This window comes from Peromyscus eremicus, chromosome 14, assembly GCF_949786415.1.
Source record: "Peromyscus eremicus chromosome 14, PerEre_H2_v1, whole genome shotgun sequence".
In the NCBI taxonomy this organism is placed as follows: domain Eukaryota; kingdom Metazoa; phylum Chordata; class Mammalia; order Rodentia; family Cricetidae; genus Peromyscus; species Peromyscus eremicus.
The window spans coordinates 10777571-10791952 of NC_081430.1; the positions used below are offsets into that span (position 1 = coordinate 10777571).

At 42.7% G+C, this 14382-nt stretch overlaps 1 protein-coding gene across 1 annotated transcript; it reads right to left on the reverse strand.

Annotated features, from left to right (window-relative positions):
• Positions 1-5: 5 nt before the first annotated feature.
• Positions 6-241, reverse strand: LOC131924462 (uncharacterized). Its single transcript, XM_059279748.1, has one exon. It carries the CDS (start codon positions 162-164, stop codon positions 6-8), a length of 159 nt encoding a protein of 52 aa, XP_059135731.1. The 5' UTR covers positions 165-241.
• Positions 242-14382: the final 14141 nt, after the last annotated feature.

Consider the following 14382-nt stretch of genomic DNA (forward strand, 5'->3'; position numbering starts at 1 on the left):
GAGGATCAGCCGATGGAGCTGCACTGTCTACTCGTGCGTCTGTGCGGCGGGCGGCTGAGAGGCGAGTCTCGGGCTAACGAGAGAGGCGAGGAGCGGCGCGGGTGAGAGGCGGCGGCGGCGGCAGCAGAAATCCCCGTGAAGAGCTGCGAGCGGAAACGATACATGTTTCTCTCTAGCGCGGGAGCGAAGGCGGGGTGGGCCGGACCACGACGCCTTAAGTAGCCAGACGGCTGCCTGTCGTCACCATGCGTGGGCGGGCCTGCATCGCCCGCTGGCCAATCGCTGCAGATCTCCCCACCGGCGTCCACTGGGGCGGCGCCTGCATTCGGACTCCCATTCCCAGAACTCCAATCTGCGCCCTCCGCACCGGGGCTGCGGAGCCTTGGGGCCGCGCGGAGCTTTGGGAGATGTAGTAGGCAAGAGGGCGCGGCCTTCTCCTGTCTCCTCCCAGTCCGATTGCGTCGTGACCCCCTGTCCCTGCCAGGCGCCCGCCCGGGGACTCACGAGTAGTCACCACGATGAGCCATGCGGCAACTATGCAGCGTGACGAGCAAACGTCAGCCTGGAATATTGCCTGTCCATAACCTTTCTCCTGCTGACATGGGGCCTCTGCCCAAGCACAACCATACCCCTCCTCTGGGTTTAGGGACGTGTGCTCCCCACTCGCCGAAAAAGGTGTGCTTTCAGCTGCTTCGGTTGTATTGTTCACGGGTCTTACAGTCTAGACTAGAATGTCAGATAACTAGACTGGTGATTCAGTCTCAGGTTTCCTTACAAAAATGTGACCTTGATTCTACCTGCCAGTTAGGTCAATATGGATTAAGAGTTTCTGAGAAGTTAGCAGCTGATAAAACATACATGCGTTATATATATATCAGTAATCACAACGGGGTTTGTTTTCTCAAGGTGCTCCATAGATTTGTTTTCCCTGTCACAACATCGGTCTTGTATTCAGGGCCTGCTAGTAGGTTCCTATACTGTCCTTATGACAAACCAAACTCACTGACTTGACTCGTGCAAGTGACTCGTTCAGAAGTCCGCCTCTCACGTCAGATTCATTGTATGTCACCCCCTGAATGCCCCTCTTGGACCTTAATCCAACTTTAAAAGTCTTTTTTTCCTCTTCCTCTTTTTTCTATCATATTTTGAATACTCAATGTATTATTATCTTCCTGTGTTCAGTTTACACAATTGTAATTTATCCACAGTTCCTTTTAGTGTCCCCCAGAGCAGTTGGCTTTAAAATGAAACTCAAGTTCACATCTTGATCTCTAGGTACACGTGGCCTCAGTTCATGCCAGGTCCCCACGTCCATGTTTCATGCCCAGTAAGGCTAATTATTTACTCATGTGTCCTTTGTTTGACTTATACACCTGTGTAAATAGCTGTTCCAAAACCTTACAGATATGCTAAATGCCAACCCTCTTAACCAGGCCCTGTCTCTCTCTCGCTGCTTTCCATGTATCTTGTTCTTCTCCTGAACGAAACTGGTCTTCATTTCTGGTACACAGCTTTTTTTTTTTTTTTTTTTTTTTTTTTTTTTTTTTTACTTCGAATTCAGCATTCATTGCTTCCTGTTCTTACAATGAGTGCCCTAACCCCCCATCTTCATCTTAAGAGTTACAGCCATCTATCCAGACCAGCCCAAATGCCATCACCTTCACGAGGCTTCCTCCTCACAGGTCTTTAACTTTGTAATGCTCTGCCAGCGCCCCCTGTCCCTACCGATCACAAAGATTCGATTTGAAGAGAAACATTGAAAGGTTGCTTTACTCTGTGTACTTCTGAAGAACAAACTTCACAGAGCTTGGATACCAAACAAGGATGCAGGAGTGGACACAGGCCCCATTGAGTCTCTTGTGTCTATACAGACACACCTGAAATCCAGAGGCCTTGGCTCCCATGAAGGCAAAAGAGCATGCTCTGAGCCAGATGTTGTGGGCCTGCCTCCCTCCTCATCCACAGTTCTGGGAACTAAACCCAGGGCTTTGTGCAAGTTAGTCATGTGCTGGACCCATGAGCTGCTAATCTATAATACATTTCCAAACTTTACCTTTTCTTTTTTCCTTTAAAAAAAAAAAATCTTGCCAGGCAGTAGTAGTGCACACCTTTGATTCCAGTACTCGAGAGGCAGAGGCAGGTGGATTTCTGAGTTCAAGGCCAGCCTGGTCTACAGAATGGGTTCCAGGACAGCCAGGGCTACACAGAGAAACCCATCTCTAAAAACAAAAGCAAACAAACAAAATCTCACCATTTTTTGTTTACAACTAAAGCTCTAGAAATTAAAATTTAACACCCTGTGCATGAGCTTTTTTAGGCACAGCAGAAGTACGGACCTTGTGCTCCATGTTGTCCAGCTGAACTTTGATCCAGTGAACCTTATTGAGCTGGCTTCCATCAATTTCTCAGGATCCTCTGGTCCACATTTTCACAAAGGACCACCAAGTGCTAAGGACTGCGATACTCAGCCAGCAGGGGGCAGCTTCTGCTGATTTCCCCTGCAGCTTTTTTTGTTTTTTTTTTTTTGTTTTTTGAGTTAGTTTGGCAGAATTTCTCCTCTGAAACTGCATGCTTCCCACTAAGCTGTTTCTCCAATTCACACACTAGACATATTTATGTGTTCTGGAAAGATTTCAGAAGAGTTGCTGGAACAAAAATTATGATTTTTCCAACCACTTCCAACTTGAATTGGGTTGGGTACCATAATGTTGAGATCCCACAGCTAGGCATTGGGGTCAGAGTTCATCTCTAGCTAGAGTAGTGCCTGTGAGATGCCCAACTCAAACTAGTCCAGAATTGAACACGATAGTCTTGGCATCTCAAGCTGGACATGGGTTTGTACTTATAGCCTGCTGGCTTAAAAAGAAGCCCAACGCTCACAAGAGCTCCAGGCTTGCTTTACCTTTTTATCTAGGAAAGAACACCCATCCCAGCCACTCCTACCTATGTTTCCTATTATGAAATATTGTGTCATATTATGACCTCTAGTTGCAGGAAGTTAGAAGATAAATGTTCGTGCTCTGCTCATTGGTAATCAAATGTGAGGGTGTAAATAAAACATATGAGGAAGTCAACTTAGCAACATCTGTCTTATATACCATGAGGTAAAGTTCTGCCATGTTCTACTATGTGACATCCTTTGCCATCTAGACATTATGCACCACCTCTTAACTCTTAGTCATGGTGATGTAGATTCTCACAAAACATTCCATCTGATAGATAATGCCGTAGTGGTAAGTCTACTCAAATGCTGCAAAAATAGGGGTTATGTTAGAATTGTGCATACTTAAAAAGAATTCTCAGCTGTCATGGAATCTCTGTTGGGCACTTTGTCCTAAGAATGTAACACATGTATATTCCTTGAGGGCATAAACATGAGAGGTTTTCTTTGAATGACTTTAGTCATAGCTCTTTGAGATTCTTTGCTAATATTAAGTAGAATTAAACATCTCCTTGGTCCTCCATATAGTGTTTGGCAGGATCTAGTTCTTTAAAAAAAAGATTTTATTTTTTTATTCATATGTATGTGAGTGTATGTCACATGTATGTGGGTGCCTGAGGAGGCCAAAGGAGGGCAGATTCTGTGAAGTTACAGGCAGTTATAAGCCTGACGTGGGTGCTAGGAACTGAACTTTGGTCTTCTGCAAGAACAGTAAGCATTCTTAAACACCAAGCCATCTCTCCAGCCCCAGAATCCAGCTGTGGCTTCTATTCCCCACATTGCTTATCACCACCTAATCCAGACTCTTTCCTTCTGCTAAGAGATCTCCAAGCTCACAGGGTTCATGCTTTGGGCCTCACTCATGTTTGGCATATAATTCCCTACATCTTTGACCCACTCTAATCCAGCCATATCAGTCATCTTTACCAACTCGAAACCACAAAGTTGATTCCTTGCTTAAGCCTTTTGCAATAGCTCCTGTCTGCCTTCTGTGATCGTCTTGAGCTTCCCACAGTTGCCATTCAGATCTCAGCTTAAATGACACCTCCCCAAAGAAGTCATCCCACTCTCCCTTCTAAAGTAGCAGCATTACTCCACACCCCCACTCCCCGCCTAACTTAATCCCCCAAAGTGCCTCTCAGTACCTACCTCTCACTTCAGTTTTCTCCCTCCACTTACTAGAGTGTTAAAATTATAGAAATGATAGTTTTAGTGTTGTTGTTTAACACAGAGTCTTGCTTTGCAGCCCAGGAAGGCCTAAAATTTGCCAAGTAGCTCAGATTCACCATACTTGTAACTCTGCTCCCAAGTATTGGACTTAGGGCATTCACCTTAAGAGAGCTTGTTTTATTCAGTACTCAGACAGTCTATGGAACTTAGTACATATTCAATAAATCTGACTGAATAGAGAAATAATTGAATGTCACTCTGCTGCCTAGAACATCACCCAAAATTTCTCCATCATCTGTTGTCATAGACATTGTCCCCATCCCAACTTGTCTGATTAAATATTTCTCTTCAGTGTCCTCACACTGTCTGCTGTAGAATATTGTTAATTATATATATTATAATATTTTTATTTTCTATTTCCCCATCAGAGATAAGGTCCATATGTGTAAGGCCAAGGTGACAATTTCTGTAGCACGCATCAGGTCCTTACAGATACATATAGCACCTTTGTGTGAGTTAGAAGAAGAAGATGGCAGACTTGAAGATTGGGAATTGGCTGGGATTTATCTCCTGCTGAACTCTTCATTAAGGAAAGGGGGATGGTCATAGTGTACATGCTTACGATGAATACCTACGTGAATATACCATGTATTGGAGTGATTTCCTCAAATGTTATAGAGTATTATTTTAAGGTGTGTTACTTTTGTTTATGTTGCATTTGTTTAATTCTGTGAAGCTGTGTTACTGTGCCTGTCTAAAACACCTGATGGTCTAATAAGACCTGAACGACCAATAGTGAGGCAAGAGAGAGAAATAGGTGGGGCTGGCAAGCAGAGAGGATAAATAGAAGAAGAAATCTGGGAAGAGATCAAGGAAGGAGCAAGAGAAGGAGGAGGAAATCAGGGCCAACCACCCAGCTACACAGCAAGCCATGGAGTAAGAGTAAAAGTAAGGTTACAGAAGTAAGAAAAGGTAAAAGCCCAGAGGCAAAAGGTAGATGAGATAATTTAAGAAAAGCTGGCTAGAGACAAGCCAAGCTAAGGGCAGGCATTTATAATTCAGAATAAGCCTCCATGTATGATTTGTTTGGGAGCTGGGTGGCAGGGCTCCCAAAGGAGTAAAAAGAGACAAAAGAATAAAAACAAACAACAGCACTCAAAAGCAAAGAAACAGGTGGGCATGGAACTTAATAGGCATCACAGGTCCAAACTGTTGGACTGAGGAGATGGTTCAAACGAAGAATGCTGCCTTACTAATACATGGCCCTGAATTTGTTTCTCAGAACCCACATTTTAAGGGAAAAAAAAGTCATGTGGTGGTGCCCTGCTAATCTCAGGGCTGGAGGGGCAGAGACAGGTGGATTCCTGGGACTCACTGGCCAACCAATCCTAACTTACTTGACAAGTTTGAGTCCAGTAAAACACCTTGTTTCAAAAACAAACAAAACAGATGTGTGTCTCCTGAGGAATGGCACCCAAAGTTGTCCTCTGGCTTTCCTGTGTGTGTATACACACACATCACATGTACACACACAAAGTTTTGAACACATGTGATTCTTACTACAACCATATACAAGAATGATTAGTCTTAGTATTTATAGATGAAGAAATGGGCTCAAAGGGGTTTTCAAACTTCACTGAGGTCATAGGTGTCACTGGAAATAGTGAGACTATGACCAACACCCAGGCCCATATGCTTCCAAGGCTGTGTGTGCCTGGCCAAGCTTGGCCACATAGGACCTTACTACCAGTTTTTAAGAGTCATTGCCCCAAATCTTCCCTTGTACGTCCTTTTGCTTAGGTTCTTTGACCTCCAATGCTATTCTGCAGTCCCTATTCATGACTTTCTAATGATTTCATGGCAGATTTAGATTATTCAGATTATCTCACAAGACTGTAGCAGAGCTTTATTATAAAATAATAGTATTCAAGCCAGGCTATGGTGGCACACAACTTTAGCCCTAGCACTCAGGAGGCAGAGGCAGGCAGATCTCTGTGTTCGAGGCCAGCCTGGTCTACAAAGTAAGTTTCAGGAAAGCCAGTGCTACATGGAGAAACCATGTCTTAAAAAAACTAAAATATTATTATTCAGTCAAACAATTTTTAAGTAGACTGCTACCTGTAATCATTTAGGTTGCTTGGTTTTCTTAATGTGTTTGCAATTTTTGTCTTATTGCCATCAATGGTGGTAATGCAGTATGCTAAATATGAGATCCCTCTTACCTTAAAAATGGACATAATGACAAATTTAGCCTTGGAATGTATTGTTTCTCTTTATCTTTAATATAGTGTAGGAGACTTTGGGTATGGCTTTAGTTTTGAAGTTGCATACTTTCTCTAATAAAATTTCCAACAAAAGACTTAAATAAGAGTAATGTTCAAAGCCGGGCAGTGGTGGCGTACGTCTTTAATCCCAGCACTTGGGAGGCAGGGGCATGTGGATTGTTGTGAGTTCGAGGCCAGCCTGGTCTACGGAGCGAGATCCAGGAAAGGCACAAAGCTACACAGAGAAACCCTGTCTCGAAAAACCAAAAAAAAAAAAAAAAAAAAAAAAAAAAAAAAAAAAAAAAAAAAAAAAAAAAAAAGAGTAATGTTCAAGTCTCCTCTAAGACAGGAATGTTTATCTCACACAGTTGCAGTATTGTCAATAATACAACGAGGCTGTATTTGAAGAGTACTGTGAGCCATTAGTACTGTACAGCAAATCAATGCTCATGACATCGTGTTGGAAGAGCTTTTCTATGGTAGCACCACACGTGTGAATTATCCTTTCTTTAACAATTAAGGAATGTTGCTGGGCTTTGTCATCTAGCTAACCTTTGACGCTTCGTACCAAACATAATGAAAACCAACCTGGTCTTTACTGACCTCTCCATCCGATTTCCTTCAACCATTTCTCTTGACCAGCATCATCTAATCTCTGGCCAAACCATGAGGAAATGGAAGTTGAAAAAGACTGGAGATTTAATCTACTTCAAATTCCTCCTCCAGGAAACACTCTGACAACATAGTTACCACAGTCATTAGCCAGGTGGTGGCACACACCTTTAGCCCCATCACTCAGGGGGCAGAGGATCTCTGAGTTCAAAGCCAGCCTGGTCTAGAATGTGTCCCGGGGGAGAGCGAGGGCTGCATAGAGAAACCCTATCTTCAAAACAAAACAAAAATTCTAGTACTATGCTAGAACTTAAGATCAAAGAGATGAAGGCAGCTGAGTATTAGGCCTCATGTAGCCCCAACAATGGGCACAGCATGAGGTACCATAGCTGGCCTTCCCTCTGAGCCCACTTGGAAGTTATACTCCTGTTTCTCTCCTAACAAGCTTCCACCACTTTGTTCTTCTCAGGACAGGACCAAAGAGGACCTTCATCGACGTCGGAGATCTAGTTTGTTCTGAGCAGGTCACCTTACCCCCAAGTGCCTCCATTGCCTTGTGTGAAAAAATGAGAGCCAATAATCCCTGCCCTGTTATCACTAGATTATCATAGAAAAAAATGAGATGATTAAAGTCTTCGTAACTTGCCAAGTACTCTATGCTGATGGGCTAATCTGTGTTTTAAAGTAAAGAAAGAAATGATTCTCCTAATGGGAGAATTTTAGATTTTGGTAAGCAAAGGAAGATCCTTTGGCTGAGAGTTGATAAGAGAATTTACTAAGCCCTCTGATCAGATTTACTTACAAGGACAAGACTAAACTGAGTCAGCCAGGCAGCCAGGCAGCATCACTCCTGCAAACCTCAATGGGAGCTACAGATTTGGGATCTAGATGAATCTAGATTCAAAAGTCTTTGTCTCAGTTACCAGTTCAGCATCTTTTGTGGTGAGTCCTTAACCGAAGCTGCTGTTCTCTCCTTTGTAAATCAGATTCTCTCGGAAGCATTCTGGGAGAACACAAGAGCAGGATTGCTGCAAGAGAGAGAGATCCCGAGGGAGGGCCCAGATACCTACAGTCCTCTCCCAGGTGGCAGAGCTGCCAGATTCCACATGACCTTGCTGTGAGGGTCAAAGGACACCTTTAAGCTTCTAAAGCTCTTCCTTCATGCTTAAGTCAGGTCATGTCAGTCTTTCTTGTAAGCTAGAATAGAAGCCAGTGTCTTTTAAGCATTCTCATTTTCTTGATCTAGTCTCCCACGAAACTGTCCAGTCACTCCCAGGTAGGACTTACAAAGCTTGTCTTTTACTCTCAGCTCAAAGGCAGAAGGAAGTAGAAACAGATTGGCAGCGATTTGGAGGCAATTTGGCAATGAAAATGAGTGAGCTGCCAAACTGAATTGAATTGAACTTTAGCAATATTTATTGTGAAGGAATCCAGTCAAGAGGATTCTAAAGACACCAAAAACTTACGTCAAACAACTATCGTATTTGTCCCACTGAAACATTTAGTGCTAGTTTCATTCCTGTGGCTGTGATAAAGTATTGACCAAAACCACCTCAGGGGAGGAAAGTTTATGTCAGCTTACAGGTTACAGCCCATCTTGGGAAGAAGTCAAGGCAAGAACTCAAACAGGAACTTGAAGCAGAATCCACAGAAGACTGCTGCTCATTGGCTCACTCACAGGCTCATACTTAGATAGCCTTCGGCTTTCTTATACAACCCAGGACCTCCTGCCTAGGGAATAGTGCAGCCCACTGTGGGCTGGGCAAACATTAGTGATTGCCCACCCCAGAATCGTATTATCGCCCGTATTCACTCTCAGAATTCTAATGTTCTGATTGCCAACTTCTCTTGGGGAGCCAAGTGCTTCCCAGGAGTTGGGGTATGACTGATTCCATGACTAATCCCTCCTACAAATGGTTGGTTAATCTTGGATTCACAACACAATTGTAGCCAGTGGGGTGTTAGAGTGGAGAGGCATAGGGAAAGTAATTGTCCTCAAGAAAAATACGAATGAAAAGACAGTCATGCCTTTGGTGGTCCCTGGCAACCACAGGACAAGCAAACCCAACAGACAATGGCAAAAGAAAGCAGCAGAAGAACCTGGATGAGGTTCTGTAGTCACTTAGCTGACACTACACACTACCTCTAGACACTTACACGTGAGTGGTAAATACTCCAAATATTTAACCAAATATTTCAGTGTTATTTCATTTCTTTGACTTGGGGCGGAAAGCATCCCAACCAATTGCTTTATATCTAGCCATCTCTTTTAAGTGATGATAACATTTGGCAATGTCTGGCATTCTCACTGTCTACAGAAACGAGTGGAGTAAAAATAATCCCTCAACTCTTCCTTTACCTCCCTTAAAAGTCCCATATGTTCCAAGAAAGAAAATGTCTTTGAATTCCTCACTCATGTCATCTGCTGTTTGGTATGTAGAATGTACCAACATAGGGCTACTGCCCACTTGATGTCGCCCCCACAGATTTCTGTCCAAGGACACCCTGTTAAAACTCTCTATTTGGAGAATTTCCTTCCATCCACGCCTACTGTATCATGGATGACTGGGTTTGAGGGATTTTTTTTCTATCCTCTTCTCTTTTTTCCTCCATCCTTAGTATTCCTAATTAACAGTTTTCCTTTCCCTTCATGGTTCTAATAAGACTTCTTTACTGTTTGTTGTTGCTAATTGGCAACATACTTCTTTTTTTCTTAACTGAAACATCTTCCAATGAGAGAAATCTATTTTTCTGACAGTGGTATCCCAGATGGCTAACTTTGATTATGATTCATGAATGGTTATGTTTCCTTCTAAATCAGACTTGTCACAATGAGTAAGCAATGGTACCTTCTCTATATTCCAAACCCTGAGAAAATGAAATGTATTCTGCTTTCATGACCATACTTAATACAGTCATGACTTATTTCTTTGAAAGCTGTTTCTCTATTCCCTTTATTTTCATAACTTATTCTTCCTTGTAGGGATGCAGGAAGTATCTTCTAGCCCTATGCATCTATCCAAACAAATTTGCCTTTGTCTCTTCATTCTGCTTCTTACAATGCATTTAAGAAGCCTTAGGCAGATCAAGTAACTCTAAATAGTGAGTCAGCAACTTTCATACTGTTTCCTTACATGCTCATGGCAATATCTTCTTACCCTTGTTCTCCCAAGTTCTACAGCTTTACCTTAATCCACCCTTTCCCACCCCCAGAAGTATAAATAGTACTTCGATACCATTTTCACACCGTATAAATTAAAACACCTACCTACATGTTTGCTTTTATAAACAAAATAGTATATATACTTTGCCAGCTTCCCTGTTTTCTTTCTTGTGGCATTATTCATTTTTTACATTTGGCCTCATTTTAAGATGGAATCAATAATTGCGTTTTGACACATTAGTGAGATACAATTAACTATTAGTTTGAAATTCTTCAGATATGACATAATACAATTTTTAGTTTTGATAGTAACTCCAAGTTCCAAAATCTATGTTCCAATATTTATTTACACCTCACCAATTCCCTAAATTCCACCACTGGAAAATTCAGTCACCCCTACTCCTGCTCTATTAATAGTGTTAATGAATTCACTATTTACCTCAACACAAACTATTTCCCATGTGAACTATGTCTAGATTCTACCTTCTCCTTTCATGCCCACTGAAATTATAAAGCACAGCATAGCCTAGGCTTAGCTTACATTCCTGTTTCCTACTTCCTGCCCTGAGCCAAGCCTCAAGAATGACTTTCCCGACACAGATGCTATTACCATCTCCAGTTCCTGCTTCTTCAAGATGCATTGCCCTCTGGTGTGATCCTAGTGCCCTGGAGAGATTTCTGTCCTGAGGAAATAGCATAGCCTTTAGGAAAGGTGCATTTTCTGGAGTGAGACAGTTAGGAACTAAACTTGTTCTACCACTTACCAGTGGGTAAGTTACCAAGTCACCATGCCTCCAGTTTCTCTCCTATAAACTGGTACTAACCTAGGGTCCATCTCCGAGGTGATAGGAGAATTAAATCAGCTAGAACATGTTAACACCTTTGATGATTAATCTTGATTGCCAACTTGACTGGATCTAAAAATCACCTAGATCCACCTCTTGGCATTGCTATCTAGATTAGGTTCATTGAGATAATCCCCCCCCCCCCCCCGTAACTGTTGGCTGGGAGCCACACCATTCCATGGTTTGGAGTCCTGGACCAAATAAAAAGGAAGAAGTAAGCTGAACAGGCCTATTTCTGACTCTACTTCCTGACTATGAACACAGTGTGACCAGCTCCCTCAAGCTCCAGCGTCTGTGAGTTCCCTGCTATGAATGACTATGAAACTATGAACCAAATAAACTTTTCCTTCCTTAAGTGGCTGTGGTCAGATACTTTGTGACAGTCATGAGAAATGTAACTAATATAGAGAACTCCCACTGATAAATGGGGCTTTACTGTGATAAACCTTACCACGTGGTTCTCAGATCTTTGGAAGAATATGGAGGAGTTGGAACTTTGGTATTGAAAAGCCCTTGATTACCATAAGCATAATTACATGGGCTGTTCTGATGGGGTTGAAAGACGAGACTGTGGAGAGAAAAGACAGTAGTAAAGGCTCAGTTTCAAAGGGGCAGAAGGACTCTACTAGGAACCGGACTAGAGGCCAGTCCAGTTCCATTCTAGCAAAGAATCTGGCTGTTATCTGCCCGTGCCCTGACAACTTAGTGAGATTAAATTTTAAATTAACTATTATGTTTGGTGGAGAAATTTTAAAGCAGGATAGCATGCAGGCTATGGAATTGTTATTGCTCACCATTCTTAGCCAGGTCTACAATAAAAAAAGCCAACAGGTGGGGCCTAAAGATGTTTAAAAATATGCTTAGATTTTTAGCAAAGAAACCAGCTCTAGAAAGGCCAAAGTTTCAGCCAAAGCACTCATTGAAAAGAGGTTGTTAAAGAGAAACTTGATCGGCAGTGGGGCCATAGGAAACATGGCCAATCATCAAAGGCTCCAACTTTTGAAAATGTAAATTTATGAAGGAAGAAAGCCTAAGCTGAGAATGCCACTGAGGGATTCCCTCATTCTATTTCTAGAAAGTAACTGCCTAGGAACATGTTCCCCAGGGTCAGCACACAAAGACTAACGCAACTATGGTCTTGAACCAGCACCCAAGCTTGGCAATATGTCCACATGACATGGGATTTGCAAGCATGAAGCATGCAAGGTTGAGGAGGCCATGAAGTCTTGCACCACAGTTCCAGAGTGCTGATGAGGCCTGGCGATGTATTTCAAGACCAGAGTCCTGCAAACTGGCCATGCAGACCCTAGGATGTCAGGGATGCAAGAACCATGCAGCATCTCCTGAGGAAAGTAGAATGCAGGAGTGGTTATGGCTCAAGAGAGAGCCTGTACACAGATGACAGGGTGAGTGGTAGGGGCTACCCAAGCCCTTTGGACCCTAATGATTTTTATCTGGAGGTGATGCCAGACACAGAGCTGCAAGATTCAGTGTCTTTGGTCTGATCTTTCTTTTCTAGTGTTTATTCTGTGATATTAGACACTGAACATTGTTTTTTATTTGATTTTCTATTTCATGGGGGCTCACAGTTGTCTTAGTCTCAGTGAGATTTTGGACCTTTAAATGGTGTTGAAATTGTTAAAGACTATGAATACTTTTGAAGTCAGAAGGAATGTATTCTGCATCATAAGATGGTCCTGAACCTACAAAGATAAGGGGTGGGAAGATACAGCTTCAAAATGGTGCATTTAGGTGTCCAACTGACAAGGGCTGGCGTTGTTATCACCATATTGTCAACTTGATAGGATCTTGAATCACAGAGCTAAGGCTCTGGACCTCTGAAGCAATACTTAACTATATTAATTGATGGGAAAGACCCACCATAATTCTGTACTATGGGTTTTATCATTCCATGAGCTGGAGCCCCGGACTGAATAAAAAGGAGAAAGTGAGGTGAGCATGAGGATTTTCTGATTGTTACTTCCTGACTATAGACACAATCTTGACCAACGGCCTCAAGCTCTTGCCGCCATGACATCCTCCACCATACTGCGCTGTATCCTGGAATGGTGAGCCAAAACAGGCCCTCCCTTCCTTAAGTGGCTTCAGTTGGGTGTTTTGTCACAGCTATAAGAAAAATAACTAATCCGCCATTTAACAAATGCATGCATGGCATAAGATGGATACTTAAAAAGTACTTCTTTTCTCTTCATCTCTATATGTATGGTGTGTGTGTGTGTGTGTGTGTGTGTGTGTATCTGCACATAAATGTTCTCATGCATGGATGTACATGTATGCACATGCATGTGAGCCTGAGGTTGACATTGGGAGTTTCCCTCAATCACTCTCTACCTTATTCACTGAGGCAGGGTCTCACAATTAATAAACATGGAACTTGCTAATGTAGCTAGCCTGGGTAGCTCACTCATTCCAGGGAGCCCTTCTCCCTGCTTTTCCCAGAATCGGAGTTACACACAGACTGCCACACCCACCTATGTGGGTTGTCCGTACCTGAACTTCAGTTCTCATGCTTATAGGAGCTCTAATTACTGAGCCATCTCCCCAGCCACAAGTGTGTAACGTCTTTTCTTATTATTATTGAAAATTTTTGTGACTTTTACTTATTTATTTTTATTATTAGGTTTTGGGTTCTTTGGACTGAATCTTATTTTGTAAGATTTCAGCACTGAGCTAAAAAGTAGCAGACACACCATACACATGTTTTCATCGAATGTTTGGGTTACTACATGGCTGCTAACCCTTCACTAGCTTCTTAACCCCTGTTGTGGTGGTTTAAATAGAAATCCCCCATAGGCTCTTCTCTCTCTCTCTCTCTCTCTCTCTCTCTCTCCTGATCTGGATGTAGAACTCCCAGCTACTTCTCCATCACCATGTCTGCCTGCATGCTGCTATGCTTCCCACCATAACAATAATGGACTAAACTCCTGAAAATATAAGCCAGCCCCAATTAAGTGTTTTCCTTTGTAAGAGCTGCCATGGTCATGGTGTCTCTTCACGGCAACAGAATTGACTAAGACACCTGTAGAATAAAATTCGTACTCTTCAGCATCACTTACAAAGCCACTTTTATGCAACAACTACTCATCTTTCTCCTTTCTTATACTCCAGCTAAGCAAGATCACTTGAAGTTCCCCAAGCAGACATCGCCTTGAGCAAGGAAGGCCTACCTTGGCCTCTTCCCCAAACTTAGAAGCATCTGTTGTAGTTTGCGCTTCTGTTGCTGTGAGAAACACTGACTAAAAGTAACTTGGGGAGGAAGGGGTTTCTTTGGCTTGCAGGTTGCAGCCCATTATCAAGGGAAACCAAGCCAGGAACTCAAGCAGGACAGGAACCTGGAGGCAGAAACTGAAGCAGAGACCATGGAGG

What these genes read in the sequence shown, in the direction of transcription:
- LOC131924462 (XM_059279748.1), bottom strand. Translation starts at nt 164, where the DNA reads ATGTATCGTTTCCGCTCGCAGCTCTTCACGGGGATTTCTGCTGCCGCC.